Source organism: Balaenoptera borealis (assembly GCF_965194805.1).
Source record: "Balaenoptera borealis genome assembly, chromosome: 12".
NCBI lineage: Eukaryota > Metazoa > Chordata > Mammalia > Artiodactyla > Balaenopteridae > Balaenoptera > Balaenoptera borealis.
In genome coordinates this window covers 37416893-37443738 of record NC_138869.1, presented here as the reverse complement: position 1 = coordinate 37443738, position 26846 = coordinate 37416893, and the positions used below count along the sequence as shown (strand labels likewise).

General features: G+C 40.7%; 1 protein-coding gene across 4 annotated transcripts in view; it reads right to left on the bottom strand.

Moving 5' to 3' along the window:
* ERC2 (ELKS/RAB6-interacting/CAST family member 2) overlaps positions 1-26846 on the bottom strand; it is a 956481-nt gene that overhangs the window by 226438 nt on the left and 703197 nt on the right. For 2 of the 4 annotated variants that reach the window (XM_082346804.1, XM_082346805.1), the window contains 2 exons: positions 11311-11458; positions 9708-9836 (listed from right to left, as the gene is read on the bottom strand). In XM_082346804.1, the coding sequence (XP_082202930.1) occupies positions 9708-9836; positions 11311-11458 (277 nt within the window). The remainder of the gene's footprint in view (positions 1-9707; positions 9837-11310; positions 11459-26846) is intronic. The other 2 variants (XM_082346806.1, XM_082346807.1) reach the window with 1 other exon arrangement.

Here is a 26846-nt window from a genome sequence, read left to right as displayed (position 1 = left end):
TGGCATATAGTAGATGCTCAATAAAGATTTGCTGAATGAACTGCCCATTTTGTCCCATGACTACTCCCCTTAGAAGTCGTAAAAATCTGCCTTTGCCTCTTGCTCTCTAAGTTTACCTACCAGTTGTCCTAGAATAGCGATATTCTTTCCCAAATCTATGAGACTGGCATGTTATTAGAAACAAACTTAACACAAACAGTTGACATTTATGTAAAAATTTTCAAATGTCAACTACTTTGTAGAAGAGAGCTATTGTTTAATTCTCTAAAATCCTTAAAATACCCATAACTCCAATATTTCAACTTTGGGGCATTAATCTTAAGGAAAATAACAGAAAAAAAGACTTATGTATTGAAATGTTCACCAAGTGTGATTATAAAAGTGAAAAACTAGAAACGATTGAAATCCCAACAATAGGAGAATGACAAAATTAATTATGGCAATGATGGAAATCATAGAACCAAGATGTATGTGTTTGAAGACTTTTAAGGACATCGGAAAATGCACACAATATCAAACATTTATAAAGCTAAAGAAGCTTTATTATGTAGTATGTCATGTCTTTGTTCAAATATGTATGTAGACAATGGAATGTAGGAAAGTATAAATCTTAATGGCAGTTATTTCTGAGTGGCAGGATTATGGGTGATTTTAGTTTTTATTTACATTTTCTAAGTTTCTATAATGAGAATACATTATTTTTTTACAATAAAACATTTATTTATATGCTTTCAACTATGAAAAGTATCATTTACATAATAAGGATGGTTACAAAATTAAGTCCTTATTACTTTTTAAAAAAAATTTTATTAGAGTATAGTTGCTTTACAATGTTGTGTTAGTTTCTACTGTACAGCAAAGTGAATCAGCTATACATATACATATATCACCTCTTTTTTGGATTTCCTTCCCATTTAGGTAACCACAGAGCACTGAGTAGAGTTCCTTGTGCTATACAGTAGGTTCTCATTAGTTATCTATTGTGTACATAGTATCAATAGTGTATATAGTCCTTATTACTTTTTAATATAGTGCTACATTGAAAAAAAACAGTAAACATGGGGGATTCTGGAACTTTTACCTCTGCATGTGGCAGAGGATAACAAAAGAAAGTGGCACTTCCCAAAAAGAATATGGAGTTGAGTAAGAGTAAAGAGAAACTACTGGAAATGTTAAATTCTGAGTTTGATAACTGTGTTTCCGTAATCAGGAGAGAGGAGGGTGAAAAATCCTTTTCCTGTTAATTACTTGAAAAAGCCAAAAAAGAAGAAATTCTGAAGCCAGGAAAGGGTAAACTCAGTCCGTACAACAATGCAGATCAATGACAAAATCAGCATGATTTAAACACAGTTATTCAAGGGGTAGTATGAAGCAAAAAAGGGGCAGGGGAAGGACTTTTCTTTCATTCTGAAATTCAGCATCAGGAAGACACAAGAGCAGGAAGTCGGATCTTTTTTCAATTCAATTGAAATGATAAGGTGAAGACAACCTGAAAGGACTTTTAATTATATGATGAGAGGAAGGAAAGGAAAGGAGGGAGAGAGAGAGAAAGAGACCAGGAGGAACCTGTTTTTGTATGTTAAATGATGAAGAAGAAACTGGAAAACTAAAGGGACAAAGGCTTTCAAGCAGATATCTTGAGAATGAAACACAAAGGCTCCAAGAGGCAAATGTCAACATTTCATGCGGGAAAGCAGAAAATGCAACACACTTGATCAAGCCCGCAGCCCTTTCTCCCCTTGGCAGTAGGTGACGCCTGGTGATGCAGGAAGAGATAAATCGCCCTCCCCAGCCTGCACATGTGACCCCGGGGTCAGGGCAGGAGCTGGCTGGGGCTGCAGGAGAGGCTGGGAGTGGTGCTCAGGGTCACAGAATAAAGCCTGCTTTTTATGTTCCTTTTTAGCCCCAGGTCAGGGGGGCTATGACCTAAGAGGTATAGCACCAACTTGGGGACATCTGTTGGGAAGACCATGAAAGAGTTTTGGAATGAGACCCCTCACTAGCCGTGGCATCTTTGCCTAGTTCCTGGACCATAGTTTCCTCATCTCCAAAATGGGATTAATAGCAACTGGTTTTCAGAGCTGTTATGAGAATTAAATGAGATAATATATTCAAAATTCCTAGCCCAGTGCCAGGTATACAGTAAGAGCTCAAAAACTGTTAGCTCCTCCTACTCTAAAATGTGAGTAGAAAAACTATGATGAATAGCAAGAATGCTGCACACATTACACCCACACTTGATTCCCCTTAAAGCAATGTCAGTCTAAGGTCCCCCCAAAATCTACACAGCATAACCGCTGGATCCCTCCCTCCCCAAAATACAATGGCTCCCTGGAGGCTGACATCTTGGAAACTCTCCCCCATATACACTATCTGAATGTTCTTGGAGGCAGGAATGAACAGGTTAAAGCTGAGGGGATTTCAAACATGTCTAATCCAATAAGAGGCTTGGTAAAACATGCGTTATCACTTAAAGAATAACTGTTTAAAAATAGAGCGCAGATGTGAAATTTGAATTAAAAAAAAAAGAGAAAGACAGCACGTGAGAGATCTTCTTGGCATTTGTATACTCTTCTCTGTTTTGGTCACCTTCAGCTAAGCCTGTTATTCTGATGTACTGTGCCAACGGCTAGATACTGCAGGGGGTGCTTCAAAAGACTGAAACAAAGCTGGCAAATCACTCTAAAACTTACAAGTCAGACCCATCTCCCCCTTTACGTATTTCTAAAAGTGGGGGAATGAAGTGGTAAAGTTGGTCTTTTCAAGTTTTTCTACTTAAAAAGGTATACTCCAAAAGCAAAGAGCAAGTTTTTCTAAGAGTAGCAATACTTACACTAGGATCCTTGAAAACTTAAAGTATCATGGTTGGATAGTCATTTGTCACAAAAGATGGGCTACGGAGTGTCAATTATAACATCCATAGGAATGCCTATTTCTGCCCCCTCTAGCAAGCAAAGACTTTTGCACATTGGTAACACTTCTGCACCAAAAAATAGCAATTTGCTCTGTCATCTGTTTCTTGAGCTAATATCTGCCTTACAGGTGGTAGAGACGATAAAAAACCCAAGGCTCAAGGACAAAGTCAGTATCAACATCTCCTTCTATAGCCCAAGAGTGCCCCACACAGCACCACCAAAGGTGCTCCATGAATGTTTAGGGAAGGGAACTAAAATGGTTTAATTAACTAATTAATTTATTTATTTATTAAATGGTTTTTAAAACATGGCTTCCTTCAAATGAGAGACTCAGAAAAGTGGTCCATCAGAGTCCGCCTGATGCTTTGGGAAGGTGCATTTCTAACAGGGATTTGAGAAACATATGGAATCACAGAGAAAACACTTTGCCTCCACAATCTTTGAGTGCTAGTTTGTGTTGTAACTGGCAAACCAAATGGATTCCCTGAGTATTGGGATTGAGGCACCAGCTGCCCAGAGTAAGAAGTGTCTCCAGGCTAAGAGAGCAGAGTAGTATCCTGGCCAATCACTTGGACACTAAGAGTATACTGTTTTCAGTAACACCAAGGAGTTCAGGTTTTACCTCTCTGAGGATGCCCTGCCCTTGGCCTGCCGAGGAGAGATCTAGGTATTTCTTTTTTAGAAAGGGGTTCTCTAGAACATACTGTAAAGACCCTTGGCATTGAAGTCAATGATAAATAGAGAAGTGGCTAGATTCTACCAGTGGGTCATGAACAGCTTAACCCAAAGTGAGTCTACAGTGAAAACCAATGCGTTTGCATTTCAGCAATTTGATCTGGGGCAAGCCTGTGATGCATTACAATTCTGGGATCAAATCAAGCTTTTCTGGCACTCATCCAACCACAACATGAGGCTATGGGAACCCTATTGCATGAAGTTCCTTCACTGCTGTTCAATTGTGCTCACCTCCTAAACCATAAAGGGTAATTAAAAGTCATCTGCATAGCATGTAATGGAAGTGTAAATGGGGAGCACAACCAGGTGTGGCCCCAAGTAGAGGGGGAAAGAAATGCCTGGTCAACCATCCCACTCAGGTGCTTCCTGCTTTCCTTGACAGGATGGTTCTACCTCTGCTGAGATCCAATTTTGGCTAGAATCTCATCCTTACAACCAGCTCTCCTGAATACTTCCCAGGGCAGAGTCTGCCTTCTCCCACTCTTGGCCATACCTGTTTGACTAATTCTTAGAGACAATCCTATGATGGTCTAGACACGATAGGGGAGGGGGAGACATACCCAAATCAGTTATACTGTGCAGACCTGGCACAGCCTCCAGAATGTTAACCTGGACATAGGACTTCTCTGCAAGCTCTAGGGGAAAACATAGAGAAACAGTAGACTAGTCTCCTGGTCTTAACGCCTTCCTGTTCCCAACTGACCAGTGGGTAACCAAAAGCAATGCCAGCACTGGTAGGAAGGGGAAAAGAAAACCAAGCACAATTTATCTCTGATCACAAAAGTATTCTAACTGGTTCTGAGAAATAAGCTGGTTCTAATTTTAACTAAACAATAGTGTCTGGCCCTCATTTTAAACAGGCATTTTCATCAAGGATGTACATTTCACTACTTCAGCACACAAGGGAGCGTTTGGGAATAAGGCTTAGGGGGTAAGATTTAGTTTTAAGCTTCCTTCAAAACCCTTTAGCAGCAGGAAAATCCAATGATTTCAGAATTAATTATTTTGATGTCAGTCCTTTCTTCAAGGGTGGAGGAAAAGAGTTGGGGGGATTGGATCCAAGACACAGAAGAAGGAAAGATGGTAAATTTTAATAATATTTTTTAGAACTACCATCCCTAGAGAAAGAACAAGAAAATTAAAAAAACAAAACAAAACAAAAAAACCCTTAACTAATTCCCAATTGAGTCCCTCTCCCAATATTGCAAAAATCTGGAAGGAAGATTTTTTTAAGAAGAGGTAGAATAAAAGTGTCAGGGGTGTGTGCTTGTGAAGAAATGGAATTGGGAAGAACACAAAAATTGGATAGACTTATATGTCTACTACCAAACTATGATTAATCCTTTATCTTCTTGTAAGCAACAAGTAACAGAAAGTTAATTTGTACTGCTCTCTTACATTTATACAGCGCTCAGCCTAGAATCAACTCAGATGTTAACACCTGAAGAGAGTCATAAAGATTCTTTTGTTGTTAAGCATAGTTGGAATTTCTGAACTGATTTCATATCATCTTCTCTGGCTCTCTTGATGGGTGTTTAATGGGAGTTTAGGTATTTCTAGGCAAATTAATTTACAAGACGCTCAGACGTTTTCAGGGAAGAAATGGCGGGACTCCCTTTATAACTGCAAGCAATCTCTGCCACATCTGGAAACTCAGTGGCATTTAATTCAAGAAGAACCTCCAAAATTGGAAGGGATCTGAACTAGAATACAGCAAAGAGACTGGAAGGAAAGGTTCAAAATGGACACCATTGCAAATAATTCTAGTATGGTAAAAGTCATCTCTGCAAAGTGTCTTGCAACGTGGCAAGAAAGAACATGGCACCAATTTTGTGGTCATTATTCAGCAAGCAGGTCTCCATGTCTTCTACCAACTCCTTTAAGTTGGTGGTGGCTTCCTGGAATATCAGAAGAATTACGAGGCTAAGTCTTGTCTAATGTAACGATGGATCAAAGAAGTCTCTTCTTTTAATAAGCTGACCTGGCAATTCACTCACTCATTTATTTATACAGTCAACTAATATTTGCTGAATGCCTACCATGTGCTAGCAATTGTGTTAGGCCTGGAGACAAATGGTCAGCAGAAAAAAAGTCATGAGGCCACATTCTCAGTCCTCATGGAGTTCATTAACTAGCAGGGCAGATAGTTTCTATTCAAGTAATCACCAAAACAAATGCAGAATTGCATCTGTTCCAATGCAATTAAATGATGTACATGTGCTACAAGAGTGCCAAATTGGGGATTTGACCCAGTTGAGAAAGTCCCAGAGGCCTCCCTGAAATAGTGATATTGGACTGAGATTGAATTGAACCAGTAGGTGTTAACTAGGTGAGGAAAAGAGGGAAATGTGTTCCAGGCAAAGGGAATTGCATGTATAAGGCAGAGAGCACGTTGGCTTGAATTTGTCTTTATCCCACCAGCAAGGAAAGCCAGGGAAGATTTTTCAGCAGTGAGAGCCAGAGAGTGATGAGCATTTCATGAGACATCTTTAGAAAAGATCGTGCTTCTGCCCACTGAGGTTTGAGAACCTCTGGCCTGGCCTGGACTCTGGCTGCAGTTCTCCAAGGCATAGCCACCACCCTGAGCAGGCCAATGGCATGGAGGTGGTCACCACTGTCCACCTGCCTACCTCCTCGTAGCAAGGAAAGGGCAGGATTTGGACTCCAATGATATGTTACTGAGACTGCCAGGAAGTCAGGGAGGGCATTTTGTCAAAGGGCCCTGTTCCTATTCTGTTTGAAAATCTCAATAGCCATAACAAGCAAATTCTGGCATTAGTTCTCTGTGGCTCCAATGGAGTGCCAATGCTTTTTATTTTTTTAAATTTTTATTTATTTTTTTAACATCTCTATTGGAGTATAATTGCTTTACAATGGTGTGTTAGTTGCTGCTGTATAACAAAGTGAATTTGCTATACATATACATATATCCCCATATCTCCTCCCTCTTGCCATCTCCCTCTCACCCACCAATGCTTTTTTAAAAAATGCAAGCTAAGCACTGGGACTCCTTCAAGCCTGGAGCCAGGGGATTTGGAGAGTGGGCTCAATTAGAGCAACCTTAAACAGGGCACTCTGGGTGGTACTGGAGGGAGTCCTGCCTGTTCTGACGCTACACGCTTGGTGTATTCTGCTTCCTAACTTCGGATAATTTCTGCTCCAGAATATACCACTCTTAGCAGGTCCTGCACAGCCTACCCTAGCCCACTACTGCTCTGATGGTTCACCTTCTTATTCACTCCAGCCTCACTGCCCTCCCTGCTATTCCCAGACACACCAGCACTCTCTTCCCTTAAGGGTTTTGCACGGGCTGTTTCCTCTGCCAGAACATCCTTCCCCTAAATATCCACAGAGCTCACTCTCTCACCTCCTTCAAATTTTGCTCACGTCTTCTTCCCAGTGAGGCCCATCCTGTCTACCCTATTTTACAGTGTCATCAGCCCCTCAGTCCTACCCTGGCATTCCTGTTGTTGTTATGCTGGTCTATATTTTTCTTTTTTCTATCATGTAACTTACTTATTATGTTTATGGTTTATTACCTTTCTCTCTACCCCCTCTAATTTAACAAGTAAGGTCCATGAGGAAGGGATTGTGGATACTGTGTGTAAAATATCTGTTGTGGCTGAATCCCCAGCACCTGTCAGAGAGCCTGGCACATGGTAGGTATGCCATATGTTGGGTAATTGGTTGATTATGAAGACAAAATGAGATAACGTTTGTAAACCTATGTATATATAAAACACTTGGTATAGACCTGGCTTATGGAAGTCATGCAATCATTCACACAAGAAATATTTATCGAGTGCCTATTATGTGCTTGCCAAAGTGCAATAGCTATGGGGATTGTTGAATGAGCTACTCGAGTTCAGTCACTGGGAATGATGTGGCCAGAGAGACCTGCATGAAATGAGCTCAAAAGGCAGCCTCAAGAGGGTAACACCTCTCATGAGCCCATCTGCCTCAAAATCCTTGCAGAACATTGGGCAGGTGAACACCCAGACCTATGACCTTCCCCTCCCATTAGCCTGGGTGCCTAAAAGAGCTCTGCTCTCCCAAATCAGACATGCAGGTGATGACCACTGAGGTCTGGGACTCACCCTCCTGGGGATGTCCTCTCTGATGGACGTCCATGTGGGCTGCATACACAAACCAAACAAACTTAATAAGTGCTGGGAGCCTGTTCAGTGCAGGCTGGGAACTAGGGTCTAGAACTCCTAACATGTCTGCTCCCCACTCCCCAAGTGCTTGGGCTTTAGTGGTGGGGGGACCAGGAAGGCTTTAGTGCCAACAACTGTCTGCTCTTTCTCCCACAGTTCAACGGTATGTTCTCAACAAGCTGCGACTCCAAGGCATGTGAAAAACAGCAAAGATGAAATTGAAATTAAAATCAAACTATCTCTGAGGGCTGGTGGTGATAAAATCAATTAGCAGTAGCAGTAGTAGTAGTAGTAATAGCAGCTCACAGATATATAGCACATTGGTGTGCCAGGCATGTGCAAATCACTTTGTATACATTACACCTCACAAACAACCCTTTGAATTATGTTATTAGCCCAATTTACAGATGAGCAAACTGAGGCTCAGGGAGGTTCAATATGTTGCTCATGATCACTCAGCTAACAAGTGCTAGAAACAAAATTCAACCTAAACAGTGCAACTCCAGATGGCATCTACAAAATCCATTTAAGGTTGTGTGGCAAAAAAATCTGTTTAAGTATCATGGTGTGTCCAGCTGTGAAGCCTGAGCAGGGCACCCAACCTCTCTGGACCTCTGGTTCCTTCTCTATAAGAGCATCAGCCCTTCTGCTTTGGTGGGAGTTGATGAGTTAATGTATGTAAAGCCCTCTGACCCATACCTGGCACATGCTGAGAGCTTAGAAGTATTAGTAGTTGGTGATGTGATCAAACATCCTAAGCTCAAGAGCTCTAGGCAGAACCTACTCTTTGTGAGTGGCTGGAGAACATTCTTAAATGGGTTTCTGGCATCTACTTCAGGTATACAAAGATAAGGGGCCCTCACAATTTCTGGAATACCCATCTGCTTGCAACTCTGAATTACTTCCTGAACATGGTGGGGTATGTGTGGACGCAGGTGGACTATACAAAACCTGAGCTCTATCACTTACAAACTGTGTGTGTTGGGCTGGTTATTCCACACTCTGAGTCTCAGCTATGGCCCCCAGAAAGAGGAGGTAATCTTGACACTCACATCACAGGGCTGCTGTGAGGACTGTGGGACAAAACCCCCCAGGGACACTGGATTCACATTCTGGCACAAAGTAAACCCTCAGTTACAAAGGGCATGCTTTTATAAGCAAATTACTCATTATTTTTAGAATCATTATCATTTACAACAAGGATACATAAATTCACATTCTTTCTTGCTCTGTGGCCAGTAGGGTGTGGGGAAGAATTTCAAACCTAAGTCACGGAAAGAAGCCCATCCTCCTCCTTTGCTGCCTCTTTTTCCACAACAGCCCTTCAGACCCTGCTTTAGCCCAGGCGGGAGACTAACTGTGCATGGCTGGGGTTTCCCAAATGTGCCCCATGATACCCAAAACCAAGCCTGTCGTGAATAATGAAGGCTTTGTACAGTTTCCCAGGAGCAAATTGAAGGGCTACACTCAATCCTTCCTGGAATCCAGGAGTGCATTTTCATGATGCTGAGAAAGAAAAAAAGCAGCCTTAAAAAAAAATTCCTTATTGGGAAGGGTAGAGGGAGATTTGGGGAGGAAACTATCTACGAGACAAAAAGAAAAATTTAATCCAATGTGCCTGACAGTAAGGCCTCTGGCAATCTTGTCTTTACAGCAGTGCCAGGCTATTTCAGAAGAGCTGCCCCTGTAGGGTGGCCATCAAAACTAGAACCACTGGCAAATACAAAATAATGAAACTGCATTACAAATCAAGATATAGTGCTATCATTTATGGTTCCAGACTTTATGGCCACTGAATACTGGAAATCATCAAAAGAGGTGAAGGTCAAGATGTGATGTAGGTCTTATGCACCCCCATCCGCAATGGTGGGGGAGAGTATCTCCTTAGCAGCTGACTGACCTGAGACCTTTGGATCATGTATGCATCGTAGCTGGACCCGTGGTACTTGGCCGTAATATCTGGGCTGTAGCCAGCATCACAAGTGCATGGTATATTCGAGCTCGGGGGCTGTTTCCTAGGTCTATAAACCTGTGGGAGAAAGCTACAATGGTTAGGTGCAGGAGGGGAGAGCACAGGGCGCACAGGGAAGGAATTAAGAGAAAGCAAAGAAGGAGCCCCGACTTGACTTTCTGTGGCCCAGTGGGTGGAAAAACTAGTGTAGAAGATGCACAGCCCCAAACAAAGAGGTCAGATGTAAGCGGCCCCCGACCCCCGGGGCCAGCACTAGCAAGGCATGCTGCTCTGTGGAATGACCCCAATGTCTGGCAGTGACTGGGACCTTCCCTCTGCAGGAGAGGGCACCCAGGCGTGGCAGTGCTCGCTCTCGTGCTCTCTCTCTTTCTCTCTCTCTCTCTCTCTCACACAGCAAGGCAGCCCCATGAGAATAAGACTCTGGTTCAGGGCCAAAGGATGGCTTTTCCTTCCTGAGGAGGGAAAAAGTTGCCCCAGTTGTGAGGGGAGAGAGCTTTTCCTTTCGGGCTTCCTTTCCATTCACCTTGCACACTGTGCTCAGCCCAGATCTCCCTAGCAGGCAGAGAGCCAGTCCTGGGGCTGAAATCAATATGGATGCACTCCACACATGGTACCACGTGGCGTTCACAGGTGGCCCCAGCTAAGATGTGGCGGCCACCTTGTGAGACCACAGACCATTGAGCCGTTATCTGCTGAGTGGGTTTCATAATGAAGCTAGAATCCAACTGAATATCTTTAACTATTGATTCCAAAAGCCCTCAAGTTAGATATGGAGGAGAAATAATGCCTGAAGATTTCAGGGATGACTTTGCAATAGGCTTCAGGTATATATATTTCCATTTAAGTCACTACTAGAAAACCCTCCAGAAGGCAAAGAACTTTCTGCACAAGTTAGGATTTTGTCTCTTCTTCCTTTTCCCTCAGAAGAAGTATAGTGGCCTAGAGAGGAGGGAAAAACAGGTTAACGGGGTAAACAGGTAATAGAAAAATATTTGACTAAATAATGGCTGAGGAGGTCTCCAAGCATAGGGGGTGGGAAAGGGTCCTTGGCCGGAAAGTCCTGGGAAATAGGTGAAGAATCAAAGTTGGAAGAATGGTGAGAAAGAAATCGAAAGAACTGGATGATGGGAGTTATTATTGGGCCCAGAAAGTGAGCAAGACAGAAGGTAACAAGTCCAATGGGAAAGAAGGTGCCCAGAATTTAATTAGTCCTTTCTAGGATTTAGTCAGAAGTCATAGAAAGTCCACTGGAAGGAAGAGAGCTGAGAGCTACTTCTGGGGAGATGATGCTAATACAAAAGAAAGGAAAACAGCACTGGTTGCAAACCACACAAGCCCAGGCACATGCACAAAAACACAGAAAAGCAATAAAATGTTGTTCCAGCGACAACTTGGGCCATTTCACTCCTACCTGGTTTTAGCTGCGTGAGCCTGCAGGATGGACATGGCAAAATGAAGAGTAGCTAAACCCAGAGAAAGCACTCAAAACCCCAAACCCAGCAAAACACACCATTCGTGCAAAAGGCCCCACCTGCTGCTTTAACTGATGCACAAGTCGATCTTTTTCCCGCTTGAGGGCCATCACTTCTTCCTGTGTCTTTTTCTTTTTGGAGGCAGACAGTTCCAGCAAGGCAATGTTTGCATCTTTTTCACTGATTGCCGCCAGCAGCGCTTCCTGTCTGGTAAAATAAAGATTATTGTGATGATTTTTATAAAGTGAAAAAAAATCAGCATTTATAGTTGAAATGAGCCATGAAGTGTTGTCTCATGGGGAGGACCTATGGATAGTGTTTAAGAAAAACTACCTCCTTGACTCTCAGAATGTACAAAGTAGTTTGGGTCAGAATCCCTGAGACCAACACACTGTGTCCTCTGAAACACGCATCTTTTGATGGTTTCACAGACACAGCTGCATATGAGAAATGGAGGGAGTCAATCTGCCCATTCCTTTCTAAGACATCTACCCATTTATCCATCCAGTCATTCAACAATTCATCCATCTGTCAATCCTTCCATCCATCCAGCCAGCCATCCATCTGCCAGGTAAGGTTCCAGGTACCCCAAGATGACTCAACAAAATTGGGCAGCAACTGCAATATCAAGTATTATTTTTATCATGCAAGGTTTTCTTTGGAAGAAAGGCATGCAGAGATATTTACTAGGGTCTCCTTTCAATTTTCAACAAAATTAGTAACGCTCCCATGCCATTCCACCAAAAACCACTCTCATTTCTCAGTCTTCCTTATCTCAGTAATTACTGCACCATCCACTAAGTAGCCCAGGCCCCCTAATTAGAAGTCATCCTTCATTCCCTTCCTATAAACTTCTCCCAACCACCAGTAACCACTGGTGTAGCTCTGGTAACCACTTGCCGCCCTGGTACAGAGACCAAAGTAGTCTTTAAAAACAATATAAATCCAGATTCCACCATTCTGTTGCATGAAAAGTCCATTCCATCACCCATTAAACTTCAAATTCAGACCCTTTACTGATGCCTGCAACTTGTTACACCAACTGGCCCTGAGCACCTCCCTGAGGTCATCTTGTTCCCTTCCTCCCTCCTCAATCACTAGCCTCTAGCACATTTCGTTCCTGATCTCTTTTCTAGTCCCTGAAAATGTTACACTTGTTCTCACCTCATAAGCTTTGCCTCTGCCATTCCCTCTGACTGGAATACCTTTGCCACAAATGGCACCCTTCATGTCTCAGCTCAGAAAAGCCCTCTCCAGCCACTATCCCTAGCAGTGTCTTCCCAGCTTCCACCTTGAACCCAAGCCACTGGCCTGTCACGTTACACTGTTTTTTCATGGAACTCTTTACTATTTGAAAGGATCTTAAGATACTTATTGTTTGTTTGTTTTCTAGACTTGACACTCCATGAATTGGAACCTCATTTGTCTTGTGCACCACCAATTCTCCAGCTTCTAGAAGAGCATTAAGCATAAAGCAGATGTCAAAAATGTTTCTTCAAACCTAGGGGCAAGATGGGAATGAAGATGCAGACCTACTAGAGAATGGACTTGAGGATATGGGGAGGGGGAAGGGTAAGCTGGGACAAAGTGAGAGAGTGGCATGGACATATATACACTACCAAATGTAAAATAGATAGCTAGTGGGAAGCACCCGCATAGCACAGGGAGATTAGCTCGGTGCTTTGTGACCACCTAGAGGGGTGGGATAGGGAGGGTGGGAGGGAGGGAGATGCAAGAGGGAAGAGATATGGGGACATATGTATATGTATAACTGATTCACTTTGTTATAGAGCAGAAACTAACACACCATTGTAAAGCAATTATACTCCAATAAAGATGTTAAAAAAAATGTTTCTTCAAGAAATAAGTAAGTTCCCTTTATACTTTCTAAAAACTGTGGAAGACACCACTGAATAACTCTTCCTCTCACTTAAAAAAATTACAATGCTTTGACTGCTGTTTAATCATTGATCATTGCTCACTCAGAAAAGTATTACAGTTTCTTGCTCCCATTTTACAGTGCAATTTTCTGTCAACATCTGTCACAAATTTTAACCTGGAATTTTCTGAGACCATTATTGACTAAGAAATGGCTCTCCTGCTATGTTTCATTTAGTCCTCCTTTCCTCTGAGGAGGACTTGTCTCAACCACTTGTGTCACTTCAGCAATATTCTAGATAATTTAGAAGACCCTAGAGACCCAGGAAAGCCTCCATATTGGGTACTTTCTTGCACACAAGTCCTAGGACTAAAACCTGGTCATGATGCTGTTTTGCCTTTCTTTAATCCCCATCACCAGACCAGGCCCTCTCCAGATGTTTGGACAAGATGGTCATTATTTGGATCTCAGATTTTTTTCCCTTTCCACTATAGGGATTTGTATGGACTTTCCTGGGCCCTGCTCATGCCAGGCAGTAGGAGCTTCTGTCTGAGGCTCAGTCAGATGTGAGCAGCAGAAATGTCAGGAAATATCTCCACTTTCCAGAAGAAAACCAGTGCAGGCTGGACTACAAATAACAGCATTAATATTCGGCTTCACAGAGCCTGTCTTCCTCTGGATAACATCTTGAGACAACAGACATGTTGGCCATTCATAGCCACTGCATACTTACACATAAGGCCAAGGTGAAAAGGCTGCACGGACTTCAAATCAGGGAGAACCCAACTGCTATCTACTCCAACTTAGCTACAACACACCCAAAGTGATTGCATTATTTTTTGCCACTCTGCCCCAAATAGAAATTTCCAAGTTTTTAAAATGGAAACAACCTAAAAGATCATTATTTGGAAAATTGGAAGTTGATAGTACATTTTGCTATATCCCAACGATTCACTCTTTACAGCTATATGCAGCCATTTAAAATGTTGATGAAAAAAAAGTAATGATATATGAAAAGATTTATGTTTGTTGAGAGACTCTATGAGTCTCATATTTCTGCACATTTTATGAGCAAAGATATTATCTTCTATTCTCACAGTTTTTCAAGGATGTTTGTAGAGTGAATAGCCTTGGGAGATAGATGTAGTGTCTCCCTTAGGATCAAAGGGTAAACATGCTTACTGCCATGTACAATAGTGTCTCCTTCCAGACCAAAAGGCAGACATGTTACTGCCCATTATAAAAGATTCAAGTTCCCTAAGCTCAGGGTTGCTCTCCTTTAATGAAACCCATTGCATATACAGCTATTCATCTGGCCCACCTGCCTTGCCTCCACGGGACTTGGGGAAAGGGGTATGGACATAAACATGCTGATGCTATTCTCTGAACCTTGAGCAATAAAGCCATTGCCTCTGACCCAAAAGCCTCTGGTCTTCTGCCTGCGCCCATGAAACTGAGGCAGGCTAGCCTGTTAGCAGTGCCAATAGGGAAAATGTCAGATCCTTTTTTTTTAAGCAAAAATCTTTACAAAATGAGTTTAAAATAACTTTTTATTAATCTGATACTTTTAAACAAATAGTTTAAATCATTATGAGCTAATTCTGCACGGTTATGGATTTTCACAGTTTTTGACTTGCAAATGTACACACAATAATATCCCCCAAACATAAAACCATATGCATAGAAAAAAAAAATGAGAGGGAAATACACTAAAATGTTAAGAGTCATTATCTAATGGTGGTGGAATGGATAGGCTAGTTTTTACACTTTTTCTCCTTATACCTTTCTGTGTTATCCTTCCCTCCCACAAAATATCATAAGAGTAAACATTAAAAAATTATAAATGAAGCTTTTCAGTCGCCAAATAAACTGCAGGTACATGCTTCAAATACTTGGCATACCTGAAATTTCCTCATTTTCCCATCAAGGTATGTATGTTCTCTCTGTCCTTCTCATTCTTTACACACAGGTAGGTGCACACACACATTTTCACATACATACACATCTGGTACAATCCACATCATCTCCCACGTGGATAATTACAATAATATCCTAACCAGGCTCCCTATGTCCACTTTTATATTCCTATGTTCCATGACCCTTTTAAACCCATTTTCCTCTTCCAGGTCAAAATTCAGAATGAGATAGCTTCAGTAACTGTTAAAAGTCATCATCAACCTAAAGAATGACCCTTCTAAACTCCTTTTCTCCTACAATTCTATAACTTGGGCTTTTCATGTAGTTAACATGCATTGCTCCTCTTATAATACCATCAAAAGTCCCAATAAATTAATTTATAATTCCCAGTTTTCTCTTGATCAAAGAAAAACATATTAATTCCTAATTCTCTATAGATATTGTCACTATCTATAGCCCCAAATCTAATTATTCTTAATTATTGAACCTCAAGTATATTTAAAATCATTTTTATAAAAGTGTATTTAAAACCACTCATCAATACTCATATCCATACAAAATAACAATTTTGTTCTTTGTAACCTTTTCTTTATTGTATTGCTTGTTTGTTTGCTTTTGGCTAACGAATCTGTTTTATAAGTACTGGTATTATATAATGATAGAACTCTGAATAAAATTAGTGTAACAAGGATTATACGTATTTGGAAACCCTCATTTAAATACTGGTCTTAAACTAATGATAATTTCTTCTAAAATACCTTGATTGAAATCTACATTCCAGTAATTCCAGTCTACTTAAATCGAAGAGTAATTGGCAGAAGATTTTTTTGAAGTATGTAAAACTAGAGAGATATGAACATTTCACACTTTAGGATATTTGGAGAGATGTTCTGAATATGTTGAGGTTATATCTAGCCATTGCCTATTTGTACAGGGATGCCAGGCAAAGCAAATTCTTAATTCTGGGCTGACAGAGCCATTACATTTGTTTTTTTCTTTTTAAGCAAAAATCTTTACAAAATGAGTTTAAAGTAACTTTTTATTAATCTGATACTTTTAAACAAATAGTTTAAATCATTATGAGCTAATTCTGCACGGTTATGGATTTTCATGAACCTTACTTTGAAAGTCAGGAGTTTTTTTTTTGAGGGTGAGGGATACTAAGCATAAGTTTTCTCTAAGAATAAGTTCAGCTGCTAGCCCTACATTAGCTTCTAAACTTTTACAATTTCCATAAGCCAATGCGCTGATACATCTTAAAGCACTTAATAACAAATACTTCACTGTTTTTAGAAAATAGCAGACACTGAAATAAACTAGGAAGCTTAAATTAAATGTTTCTGGGTTTGTTTTTTTTTTTTTTTTGACTCAGCCTTTCAAAACTGAGAAAACTGAAGTATTTGCATTTCTGTAAAGCCTCCTTTACATCTACATCTTTTTTAAAAAGGCTCAAGTATAAAGAGTATATACACTTGGCTATAAATTGGAAACACAAAGAAAAATCCTCATTAATTTCCTCATCAAGTAAGCCACCTTTTAGATTCAAGGCCAGATTTACATTCCTTCAGAAATTGTCACTGTCCCATCAACCTGAAGAAAGTTTCTATAAGCCTGAAGTCACTTTCAGCACTTAATCTGTCCGTTTTATTTATTCACAGACAACATAAAAAGGAACATATATACTCATCTTTAGATAGTTAGTGGGGTTAAGTATATGCCAAAGGCTTGCAGAATTATCTTTAGAACACTGCAATGCTGCAGTATACAATTACTAAGGTAATCTGTCTATGCCCCAAAACGTAACTTAAAATATGAAAAGGAAGCCCAAATACGCTAGAAAGGAAGATAAGATAATGCAAAGAGAAATAAATCTATAAGAGTCTGCTGAATGCCAAGCTAAGAAAGTGGACCATAGACAGCATTTTATCAAAGTGCAGCCTAAACAAACGTCAAGGGGAATAATTTCTTTAACAAATATGGGCAACAATGGAGGAAAAAAGGGGGGGATTCTGTGCCCTTGCATGCATTTAGTCAGGGTTAACAATGGATAAAAATATGTGCAAGAACACATTTAATAACCCTAAGCTGTCATTCAGTTTGTAGGAGGTAGTCAAGATACAGCTAATAAAACACCAAAAAAATGGTTTTAGCCACCCTGAAAAAAAATCCTCAAGGGAATAAAACAAAAGAGGACTGAAGGGCATCTCCTGCCAAGATAAATGCCTTCTTTCGAGAGTTGCCTGTGGCTAGCCTTCACAAAGAGAGTTCCAGAATCCTCTGATGGTCATACATCCCTACGTCACTTATCACAGTCAATTTAAAAGGGAGCTTTATAAACATTTCTATTTCACTCCCTGTTGCTGTCGTTCTATTAATGATGACTTGGGCTCTGAGAGAGGGTCTAAAATTAATTTTAGGAGTTGTAAATGAGGCGGGCCAATTAGGAACTGTCATAAATTAGATTGGGGGAGAAGCATTAACACAGTTTTTCCTGTGGGCTCTTGCTTTAGTTAGCTGACCCATCTTTAGGAACACATTCAATTACAAAAGCAGATGCTTAAAAAAGGCATTCCATTAAAACATGTTTGGATAATTTCAAGGGAAAACCTATATTATGTATGGTGCTCAGCCCACAGTCATGTTCTAATCATAATGTGGGGGAAAAAATTCCGCTCAATCAACTTTTCCCAGTTAATTACTGTTTTCTTTCCCTCACGACCCTGAATCTTCAACCATAAGTTCAGTAGGAGGTGACTTAAGACAGACGGTGACGAAAGACCCTGTTCAAAACAGCCTCTCTCTTACCCCTGGCGTGAGGGTGGGTGAGGTTTGCTATGATCAACCCTGGAGATAGATGCTCATTTGCCTAAATTTTAAAAGCTGTATTTTCAAACGGCATCTTGAGAAAGAAAAGCCTTTTGATATCAATTAATATCAACACTACCCACCAGCAGAATGATGTACTGTGTATACAGAAGGCCCACGCAGAAAGTGAAGCAGCTTGCATGAGGTGGGCCCACAGGGTGAGATATATTTGAACAATGTGAGTTTCAGCAAGGACAAAGAACAGACCAGATTTGTAAAGGCCAGGCTTTGGCAGCCCAGACTCCTTAATGTGGTTTGCTCTCTGTCGCCCACCTAAAACTGACCTCAAGAAATCGTTTACTCCAATTACAGAGAATTTTGTCTTTGAAACTTAATAGCACACGACTTAAGGGACCATGAGTCTTGTGGAAGTTCTCTGCTCCGTGCACCGGCTTCTACCCCACTACTATCTCAGGGCGTGACCCAGGGAGGCAGCTGCCTCATCCTTGAGCTCCTCGAAGTGTAATCAGTCCAGGAAGCTCTAAAGAGCCAACATCATGTGCTTCAGGATACAAAGATGTCGGCACCTCTTGGCATCCTGCTACAAAGGGATATTGGTGAGTCTGAGGCCAGCTGATTTTCCCATGTGGAAAAGGCCTGAGGCCAAAGGAGGATGAGTGCCAGGAAGAGGTACTGCCCTCATCCTAAATCGCTTTCTCCATTCCCAGCCCTTTGGAGATTGATAAAAAGGCAATAAGGGATGGGAGGGACCTCTGTCCAGGTCTTGGCAAGGACATGTGTGAAGTATTATTGACTACTGTGTGCCTGATCCAGAGAAAGAGAGAGAGAGAGAGAGAGAGAGAGAGAGAGAGAGAGAGAGAGAGGGAGAAAGAGAGAGGGAGGGAGGGAGGGGAAAAATAAGAAAATACTTCTTTTGATTACCTTAGTCTATTTTGATTTTTTAAAACTTACCCATACAAATATCACTGAAGTCCTTTAGAAGAGAAGATACTTAGTGCTTTAGTTTTGGAATTGAATATACCTGGGTTTGAATCTCAGCAATATCTTTTGTTTCTGTGCCCCCGCACAAGTTACTTTATGCATCTGAAACTTCAATTTCCTCATAATGAACTAAGAAGGATAACAGTAACTCTCTCAGACTGTTGTAAGAATTAAACGCGATTATGCAAGTAGAGATTCTGTCCAGTGTCGGACAGGACCATGCAAATGTTAGCAATTACTTATTATTACATAATATAGACACCACCAAATGTAAAGACTCAAAAGTTTTGCATTAATTTCTACTGGGGTCCTCTTTGTAGAAAACATATCTAAATATGCCAATGGGTCTCTTATTTTCAAGACAGACTCTCAGAGAAGCCTCTGAAATTGGTTTCTGTTAAGCTGCCCATTTGACTTTCATGAACTGATGTTTGTTTTGCAAACAAACTTAAAGGAGAAAATAGAGCTTGAATGTGGAGAAGAATATGTCCGTCATAGAAGAGTTGCATCCAAGACCAGCCCGGTCTGACTGTTCAATATCATCCCGTCTGAACTGATAGGAAAGGCCACACAAAGGTGGGCAAGATGTGATTCATGCAGTGTGCGAAATGGAAAAGTATTCTGAAAAGTGACTTTTTAAACGGCAAGGTCAAGTGCAAAATCTAACCAAAGTCACACAACTTCAAAACAACAACAAAAAATTCTTTCATTAAAGAAAAGACCAAATCTTTAAAAAAACTGGTAAATTTGGAAGGCAGTGAGGGCAAGTGAAATGAAAGGGCTCCCTGACCCAAGCGAATACCCTGTGTCAATGTAATGTTCTATGATGCTCATTCATTCTTGTTATTCCCATTCAGTGCTGAGAAGGCGTCTATGTTGAGCATTTAACTCTGCCAAGGTAGCTTTCTATATAAAATACACCCAACTAGACTCCCTGGAAAGGTTATTAATGATTGATAATAAGAAAACTAAATACATCTGGACTTCACTGTGGGCCAGAGCTTTGCCAGCATCTACCTAAACTAAACCTATTGTCCATGGATGATCAGTTACTGTCAAGAGACTTGCCTCATCACATTAACTTTTTGGTTGACTTCAAGGCTTGGCCCCCAGGGCAACTGATCAATTATTTTTTTCTTATTGGTAAGATGTATATGTGTGTATGCATGTGTGTATTATGTAACTATCCCAAAAGATAGTATATTTTAATTTTCCCTCTACTCTATATTTAAGGCTACTGAGATTTGTTAGTGAGCCTTTGCACAGAGCAGCAAATCGCCCTCCTGTATCTTGAACTACATACTTCCCTTCTTAATTTGAAATTTTTGTGTTAAGTCAAACCTCCTTTTGTTTATGTTTACATGGAACAGAATATTCCCATAGGCTATACTATAATGAAAAACAAAGCAGATTGTCATGTCATTGCTCTAAGAGGGATATAAGCAGAAGGGGGCACATTCCAGAATTTCGTTAATGCAACATTTGAAGAAAATCGAATTAAGGTTCTGTGGAGCAGATCTTTGTAGAGAGAAATACAAAAAAATTGAATTTGTTGGAAGCAGCTTCTTTGAGAGAGCTCCTATCCATGGGAAGGAAAAAGGCAGCTGTGCTCCTGTGTTGGGAGAAGGAAACATGGAGTGATATGTTTACGTGTGCTGTGGATGACCGTAGCGGCCAGGTAAAAAGCAGGCTTCTAGGAGGGGCAGGAAGGTGATACGTGATAAAAAGGAGGGCTAAACAGATTCCCATCAACTTGAATCTGTTCTCCCTTGCTGTGCCTGCCACGGAACTGAACAACAATTCAGGATAACCAATAGGAGTTTTCCTTTGGAAAGCTGATGACTTTTAAAGCATCCTCAAAGATGAAATTCGGCACGTAAATCTCTTTGAGAAGTCTGGATTTTAGGTCTGCCATCTCGTGGCCATTGCAATAAATTCTACCCTTTTCCACTTTTTTTCCAAAGTAGTTACACCTTTATAATCTATATTCTAAAGAGACATCACAAAGGGTGCTTATTTTTTAAAAAATGAACTCTAGCCATAGGAGAGCTCTGCAATGCAGAGGGAGCTAGGACATTTCACATTCTAATCCTCTTTCCACTCACATTTTTCATTCCTTGATGAAAGCCTAGAATCAAATTATTACTTATCAAATTATCAAATAATCATTCCATATGGGATTCGGCCTGCTGAGAAGTCAATTAAGAGGTAATAGGTACGTTTTAGTTACCTTTTTTTTTTAAAGAGGTAACTTAATTGACACATAGTTGCCCACAAATGAAAGTCTCAGCATTTCTGTTCTTGCCATAGATTTGCTAAGAGAACATACAGAATAAAATAGATTGTAAATCCAATGGGGCTTTGTACCTAAAAATTAGGAGGATGTGTCTTTTTGGAAATAACTTAAAAGTCCAAATGACAGAGATTAAAAATACACACTTCAACGTAGTGAGGGGAAGAAGTGAGACCAAATTCATCGCAGTTCTATGCTGGCAAGAAATTGCTAAAATGCCTCCATGAAAACAGACTGAAACTGTCTAAAGGACACTCAGTAACCACTTGTTGAATGTGTCAATGGGAGAGAAAGCAAATGCACAGGGCCATTTTCTTGGTAAGGCTTCACCAATGTACCATAACCTCTAGACTAAAAAGAGATGCAAGAACATATTCAAAGACCATAAATTCATTTCAGAGCCCAAATTAAAGAAGTGTAGAACTATAAACACACACACACCTAAACTACTGCATTGCTAAGCAACTGATTTAAAAGATATGCAGAACAAAGAGTGGCAAAAATCAGCTAGTGAGTCCAAAAATAATGAGAATTTATATCTGTTAGTTTCCTGAAATTTCTGTATTCATGAATACAATATGTGAGACACTACTAGGGCTCCTTCTCAGAGGGTGAGGGAACATGAAACCAGACAGCGGATGAGGAATGAAAGAGTCTGGTAAACTACCTGAAAGCACTCCACATCTGGAAAGAATCGTGGGGGGAACCAGCCCAAGACACAATGGTATAGAAAGCAGTCTCAGATTTACAGTATGGGTGGCCCTGTGGCTCATGGAAGTGAAATTTCCACTCTGGGAGGAGCGATCACTAGATGCAGGAACATTTCTGATGTGAAATTATGAAGTCCAACCAGAAGCAATTGAAATGAACGTGTTCCTCTGGGGTGGCTGTTTAGTGGTCACACAAGGAAGAATAAACCAACCAGATGATCAGAGCCCAGTTCTTCAGTCCCTTCAACATGAGTGCCCACTGCACACCAGGTACCAGAGATGAAAGGACGAACACAACAGGCACAACCCCTGCTTCCTTGGAGCTTGCCACACAGCAGACCCCAGAGACTCTCTCTCCACACAGTCATGAGATGAGCTGACCCTGCAATGATGCCACAAAACACAAGGAAATACCCTTCGACTTCCATTAGGAACAAATATCAGATCATCAGCAGTACCGTGCAAAGAAGATATCCATGAATCCTTTTTACCAATTTGAAGGCTGGGAATAAGAATCCACGTGGCATCTCCACCCATGTGTATCAAATACTAGGATAGCTGATTCAAAAGCTCCCTCCCATCCGGTCCTCTTCATTCTCAGTATCCAATGCAATCCAGCTACAATCCAGAAGCTCAAAAACAAACAAATAAATAGAAACACAAAATCTTATATTTATAGCTATTAGACTGAATGATATGAACTGTTTTTTGTAGCTCAGAAACAGTCAAATATCAGCAATTTCATGTAGTTCAACCTAATAGTTTTCTTCCATAATAAAAGCAGCTTTACTGGTTTCTTTGTTTGCTTGTTTATAATAGGTGCCCATTTTCATTCTTTATCACTTTCTACTCTCAAAGATTTAAAAGGTTGAGGCATTTCCCTCTCCACAATATCCAACTCTTTTTTTTTTTTTTTGCTGTTAAGGTAGTTTTTATTTATTTATTTATTTTAAAACATCTTTACTGGAGTATAATTGCTTTACAGTGTGTGTTAGTTTCTGCTGTATAACAAAGAGAATCAGCTATACATATATGCCCATATCCACTCCCTCTTGCATCTCCCTCCCACACTCCCTATCCCACCCCTCTAGGTGGTCACAAAGCACCAAGCTGATCTCCCCGTGTGATGCAGCTGCTTCCCACCAGCTATCTGTTTTACATTTGGTAGTGTATATATGTCAGTGCTACTCTCTCACTTCGTCCCAGCTTACCCTTCCCCCTCCCCGTGTCCTCAAGTCCATTCTCTACATCTGCATCTTTATTCCTGTCCTGCCCCTAGGTTCATCAGAACCTTTTTTTTTTTTTTTTTTTAGATTCCATATATATGTGTTAGCATACAGTATTTGTTTTTCTCTTTCTGACTTACTTCACTCTGTATGACAGACTCTGGGTCCAATCATCTCACTACAAATAACTCAATTTCATTTCTTTTTATGGCTGAGTAATATTCCATTGTATATATGTACCACATCTTCTTTATCCATTCATCTGTCGATGGACACTTAGGTTGCTTCCATGTCCTGGCTATTGTAAATAGTGCTGCAATGAACATTGTGGTACATGACTCTTTCTGAATTATGATTTCCTCAGGGTATATGCCCAATAGTGGGATTGCTGGGGCATATGGTAGTTCTGTTTTTAGTTTTTTAAGGAACCTCCTTACTGTTCTCCATAGTGGCTGTATCAATTTACATTCTCACCAACAGTGCAAGAGGGTTCCCTTTTCTCCACACCCTCTCCAGCATTTATTGTTTCTAGATTTTTTGATGATGGTCATTCTGACTGGTGTGAGGTGATACCTCATTGTAGTTTTGATTTGCATTTCTCTAATGATTAGTGATGTTGAGCATCCTTTCATGTGTTTGTTGGCAATCTGTGTATCTTCTTTGGAGAAATGTCTCTTTAGATCTTCTGCCCATTTTTGGATTGGGTTGTTTGTTTTTTTGATATTGAGCTGCATGAGCTGCTTGTACACAATATCCAACTCTTAATCTCACACATACCCAAGACTAACCACTAGAGGCAATTAATCCAGTCCATAGGAGAGAGACTGCTACACAAATCAGAGGGGGAGGAGGGAGATTAGAAGCCTAGAAAGGTGACAGAGCTCAGTCCCTTTCAGACCTGGAAAACCACTTAGTGAGAAACATCCTGGTGACCAGACCCCAAGCTGACACTAATTACCACTCCCTGAGATACTGACCTGTTGACTGATTGCTTTGAGATCAGATCATCTATCTCCCAGGACAGCCTTGAGGCTGTCCAGCCCCACTGAGCAGCAATGGAGTACCTTCTTTTAGATTTGAACTTCAAGTCACAGGACCTAAGGCAGAAGTTCAAAGAAGAATGGGGCTGCAGAACTCTTAATGGGGTTTCCAAAGGCTCATTGATGAGAGGCCCAATAAAAAAAAGCACCTTTGAGAATGGCAACACACTCTTGGGTAGTGGCATAAGAGAGCAGTCTAATGTTGTCAGCCAGTGTCTTAATCTCCATCTATATCTGAAAAGAATTTACTACAGACAAAAAAACTATGCTAGGTGCTAAGAGGGATCAGCAAGGGATAAGACTTGCAAACGCTTCTGGTAAAGAAAGCAAATGCATATGAAAACTCAAATCACAAAAGATAAATAATAGTTGATTAATGAATGACTCCATTGTTAGGATGAAGGATAAATGATTATTAATAGTTATCACTGTGTTTGCTGTATGATATACAAGGCATAAGTAAAGTACATTATTTCATTTCATCCTCTCAAATTATCCTCCAAGGAAAATGTCATTAATTATTATTCCTATTGTAAAGTTGAGTACACTGAGTAAGTTTTAAGTAGATTGCCCAAAGTCACATTATTTTTTTTTAAATAAATTTCTTTTATTCCTTTATTTATTTTTGGCTGAGTTGGGTCTTCTTTGCTGTGCGCGGGCTTTCTCTAGTTGCAGCGAGCAGGGGCTACTCTTCGTTGTGGTGTGCGGGCTTCTCACTGCAGTGGCTTCTCTTGCTGCGGAGCATGGGCTCTAGGCGCGTGGGTTTCTGTAGTTGTGGCACGCGGGCTTCAGTAGTTGTGGCTCGCGGGCTCTGGAGCGCAGGCTCAGTAGTTGTGGCACACGGGCTTAGCTGCTCCACGGCATGTGGGATCTTCCCGGACCAGGACTCGAACCCATGTCCCCTGCATTGGCAGGTGGATTCTTAACCACTGCACCACCAGGGAAGCCCCCACATTGCTTTTAAATGGTGGAACTGGAATTTGAATCCAAGTCTGTGTGACTTGGTTATTTTGCTAAAATGCTTGATTGTAGGAAGTAAGGAATGTCCCTTTGGTCCGGGATGATGGGGGGTAGCCTTCAGAGAGGGCAGGGGTGACAGCTGAGTATGAAGGAAGGCTGGAATGGAAGGGCTCTGAAGGGAAAAAGAGGCTTCCAGATGGTGGTAAGTCTTTGAGGAAACACTAAGAGGATTCGGCCATTTAAAATTATTTCTCTCTTGCTTATTTATGCTTATTTCCAGCTGCACAACTTCCAGGAATGTTAGGGTACCACCAAGGAAAAGTGTGGCCAAACTAAGTAATTCCTAAGTGCCAACCCAAAGACTGGTACTGGCTCGTACTGAAGTTTTCATACATGCACGCACTCACACATGCACATACAAGTCCCTGCACACTCATTCACATACACACACGTGAAGACACAGACAAATATTGCGGGAGTAAGATTGCCAACCGCTTTGTAAGTAACAGCAGCCTTTTATTCTGAAATTAGGTAATGTCCTTCCTACTTTCTGATGTTAAAATACCCTTTTATGCAATGATGATGATAGTAGTTAACATCTGAAGAATCTTATTTAATAGCTTAATTAGGTTATCAAGCTTTATGTTGTTTTCAAAAATATTTTTTCTTATTATTGGTCCATGACATCCAAAGTCTAGAAAGCATTCATTTGATTGCCGAACATTATTCTAATGAGGGTATCTATGAGGAATATCTGGGGAATATCTAAATATTGTTCTACATAGATGGGCGCTTGTCTTTCCTTTTGAAAAGTGCTTGACATTTCCCTAAATGTTGCTGAGGCTTCCAAGCAGTCTGCCTTACAAACTTATAAATGTCATGTTGAACTCAAATTGTGATTACTAAGTGACCACCCCTTTGACAACAGAAAAGTCTGTTTCAGATATCGTATCCGTAGGATATGTGGAGAATAATCTTTTATTTCACAAATAAGCCTTGTCAGGCATAAAGTCCAGGTCCTTCTGGGGACCCTCAGTGATCATAGAAGGAAAGAGAAATTGAGTTGGTCAACATCAGTCTTTAGGAAAACCACATCTAAAGGTGGCCAGAGGGTCCAGTGCGAACCTGCTTCCCCTCCCATTGTCCATTTTGTTGGATTTCTAATGCAATATGTATATGTATAGAAACTATGAATGTGGGAATAATCAATGTCTTGGGCGACTTAGGAACATGGTAGTTATTCCTTCCAATATTTCCTAATGTGACTACAGACAAGGCTTGTTCCAGGGGGTCCTAATATTTGAATTAGGACCTAAGGATGAAGTCACAGGTAGGTGAGGCTGATAGTAATTCAATAAAAGGAAGAACTCTGGCTAAGTCACAGATGTCCAACAGTAGCACAGGCTGCCTCATTCTCATCTCTGAAGGTACTGGTACAGACAACACAGGACCACCTTGAGCAACTCCCAGAGAAAGAATGCTAACAAAGGATGAGTGACGCGACTGAAACTGTATTTTAGTTAGATTTCTTTGGATTATAAGAAGCAGAAACTGATTCTGGCTAACTTAACAAGGAGAGGATGTATTAGAGGGATGCTTGGATGAGACAAAGAAAAAAAAAAAAAAACAGCTAACAAGGGAGTTTTAGGAAGGTCAGTGAGAAAGTCACTCCAGGACCCTCACAGCAAGAAATCCCAAATCTTTCTTAGGAAGTTTATATAAAAACTCTGCTACAACCTTTAGGCTTAATAGAAAAAGAGTGA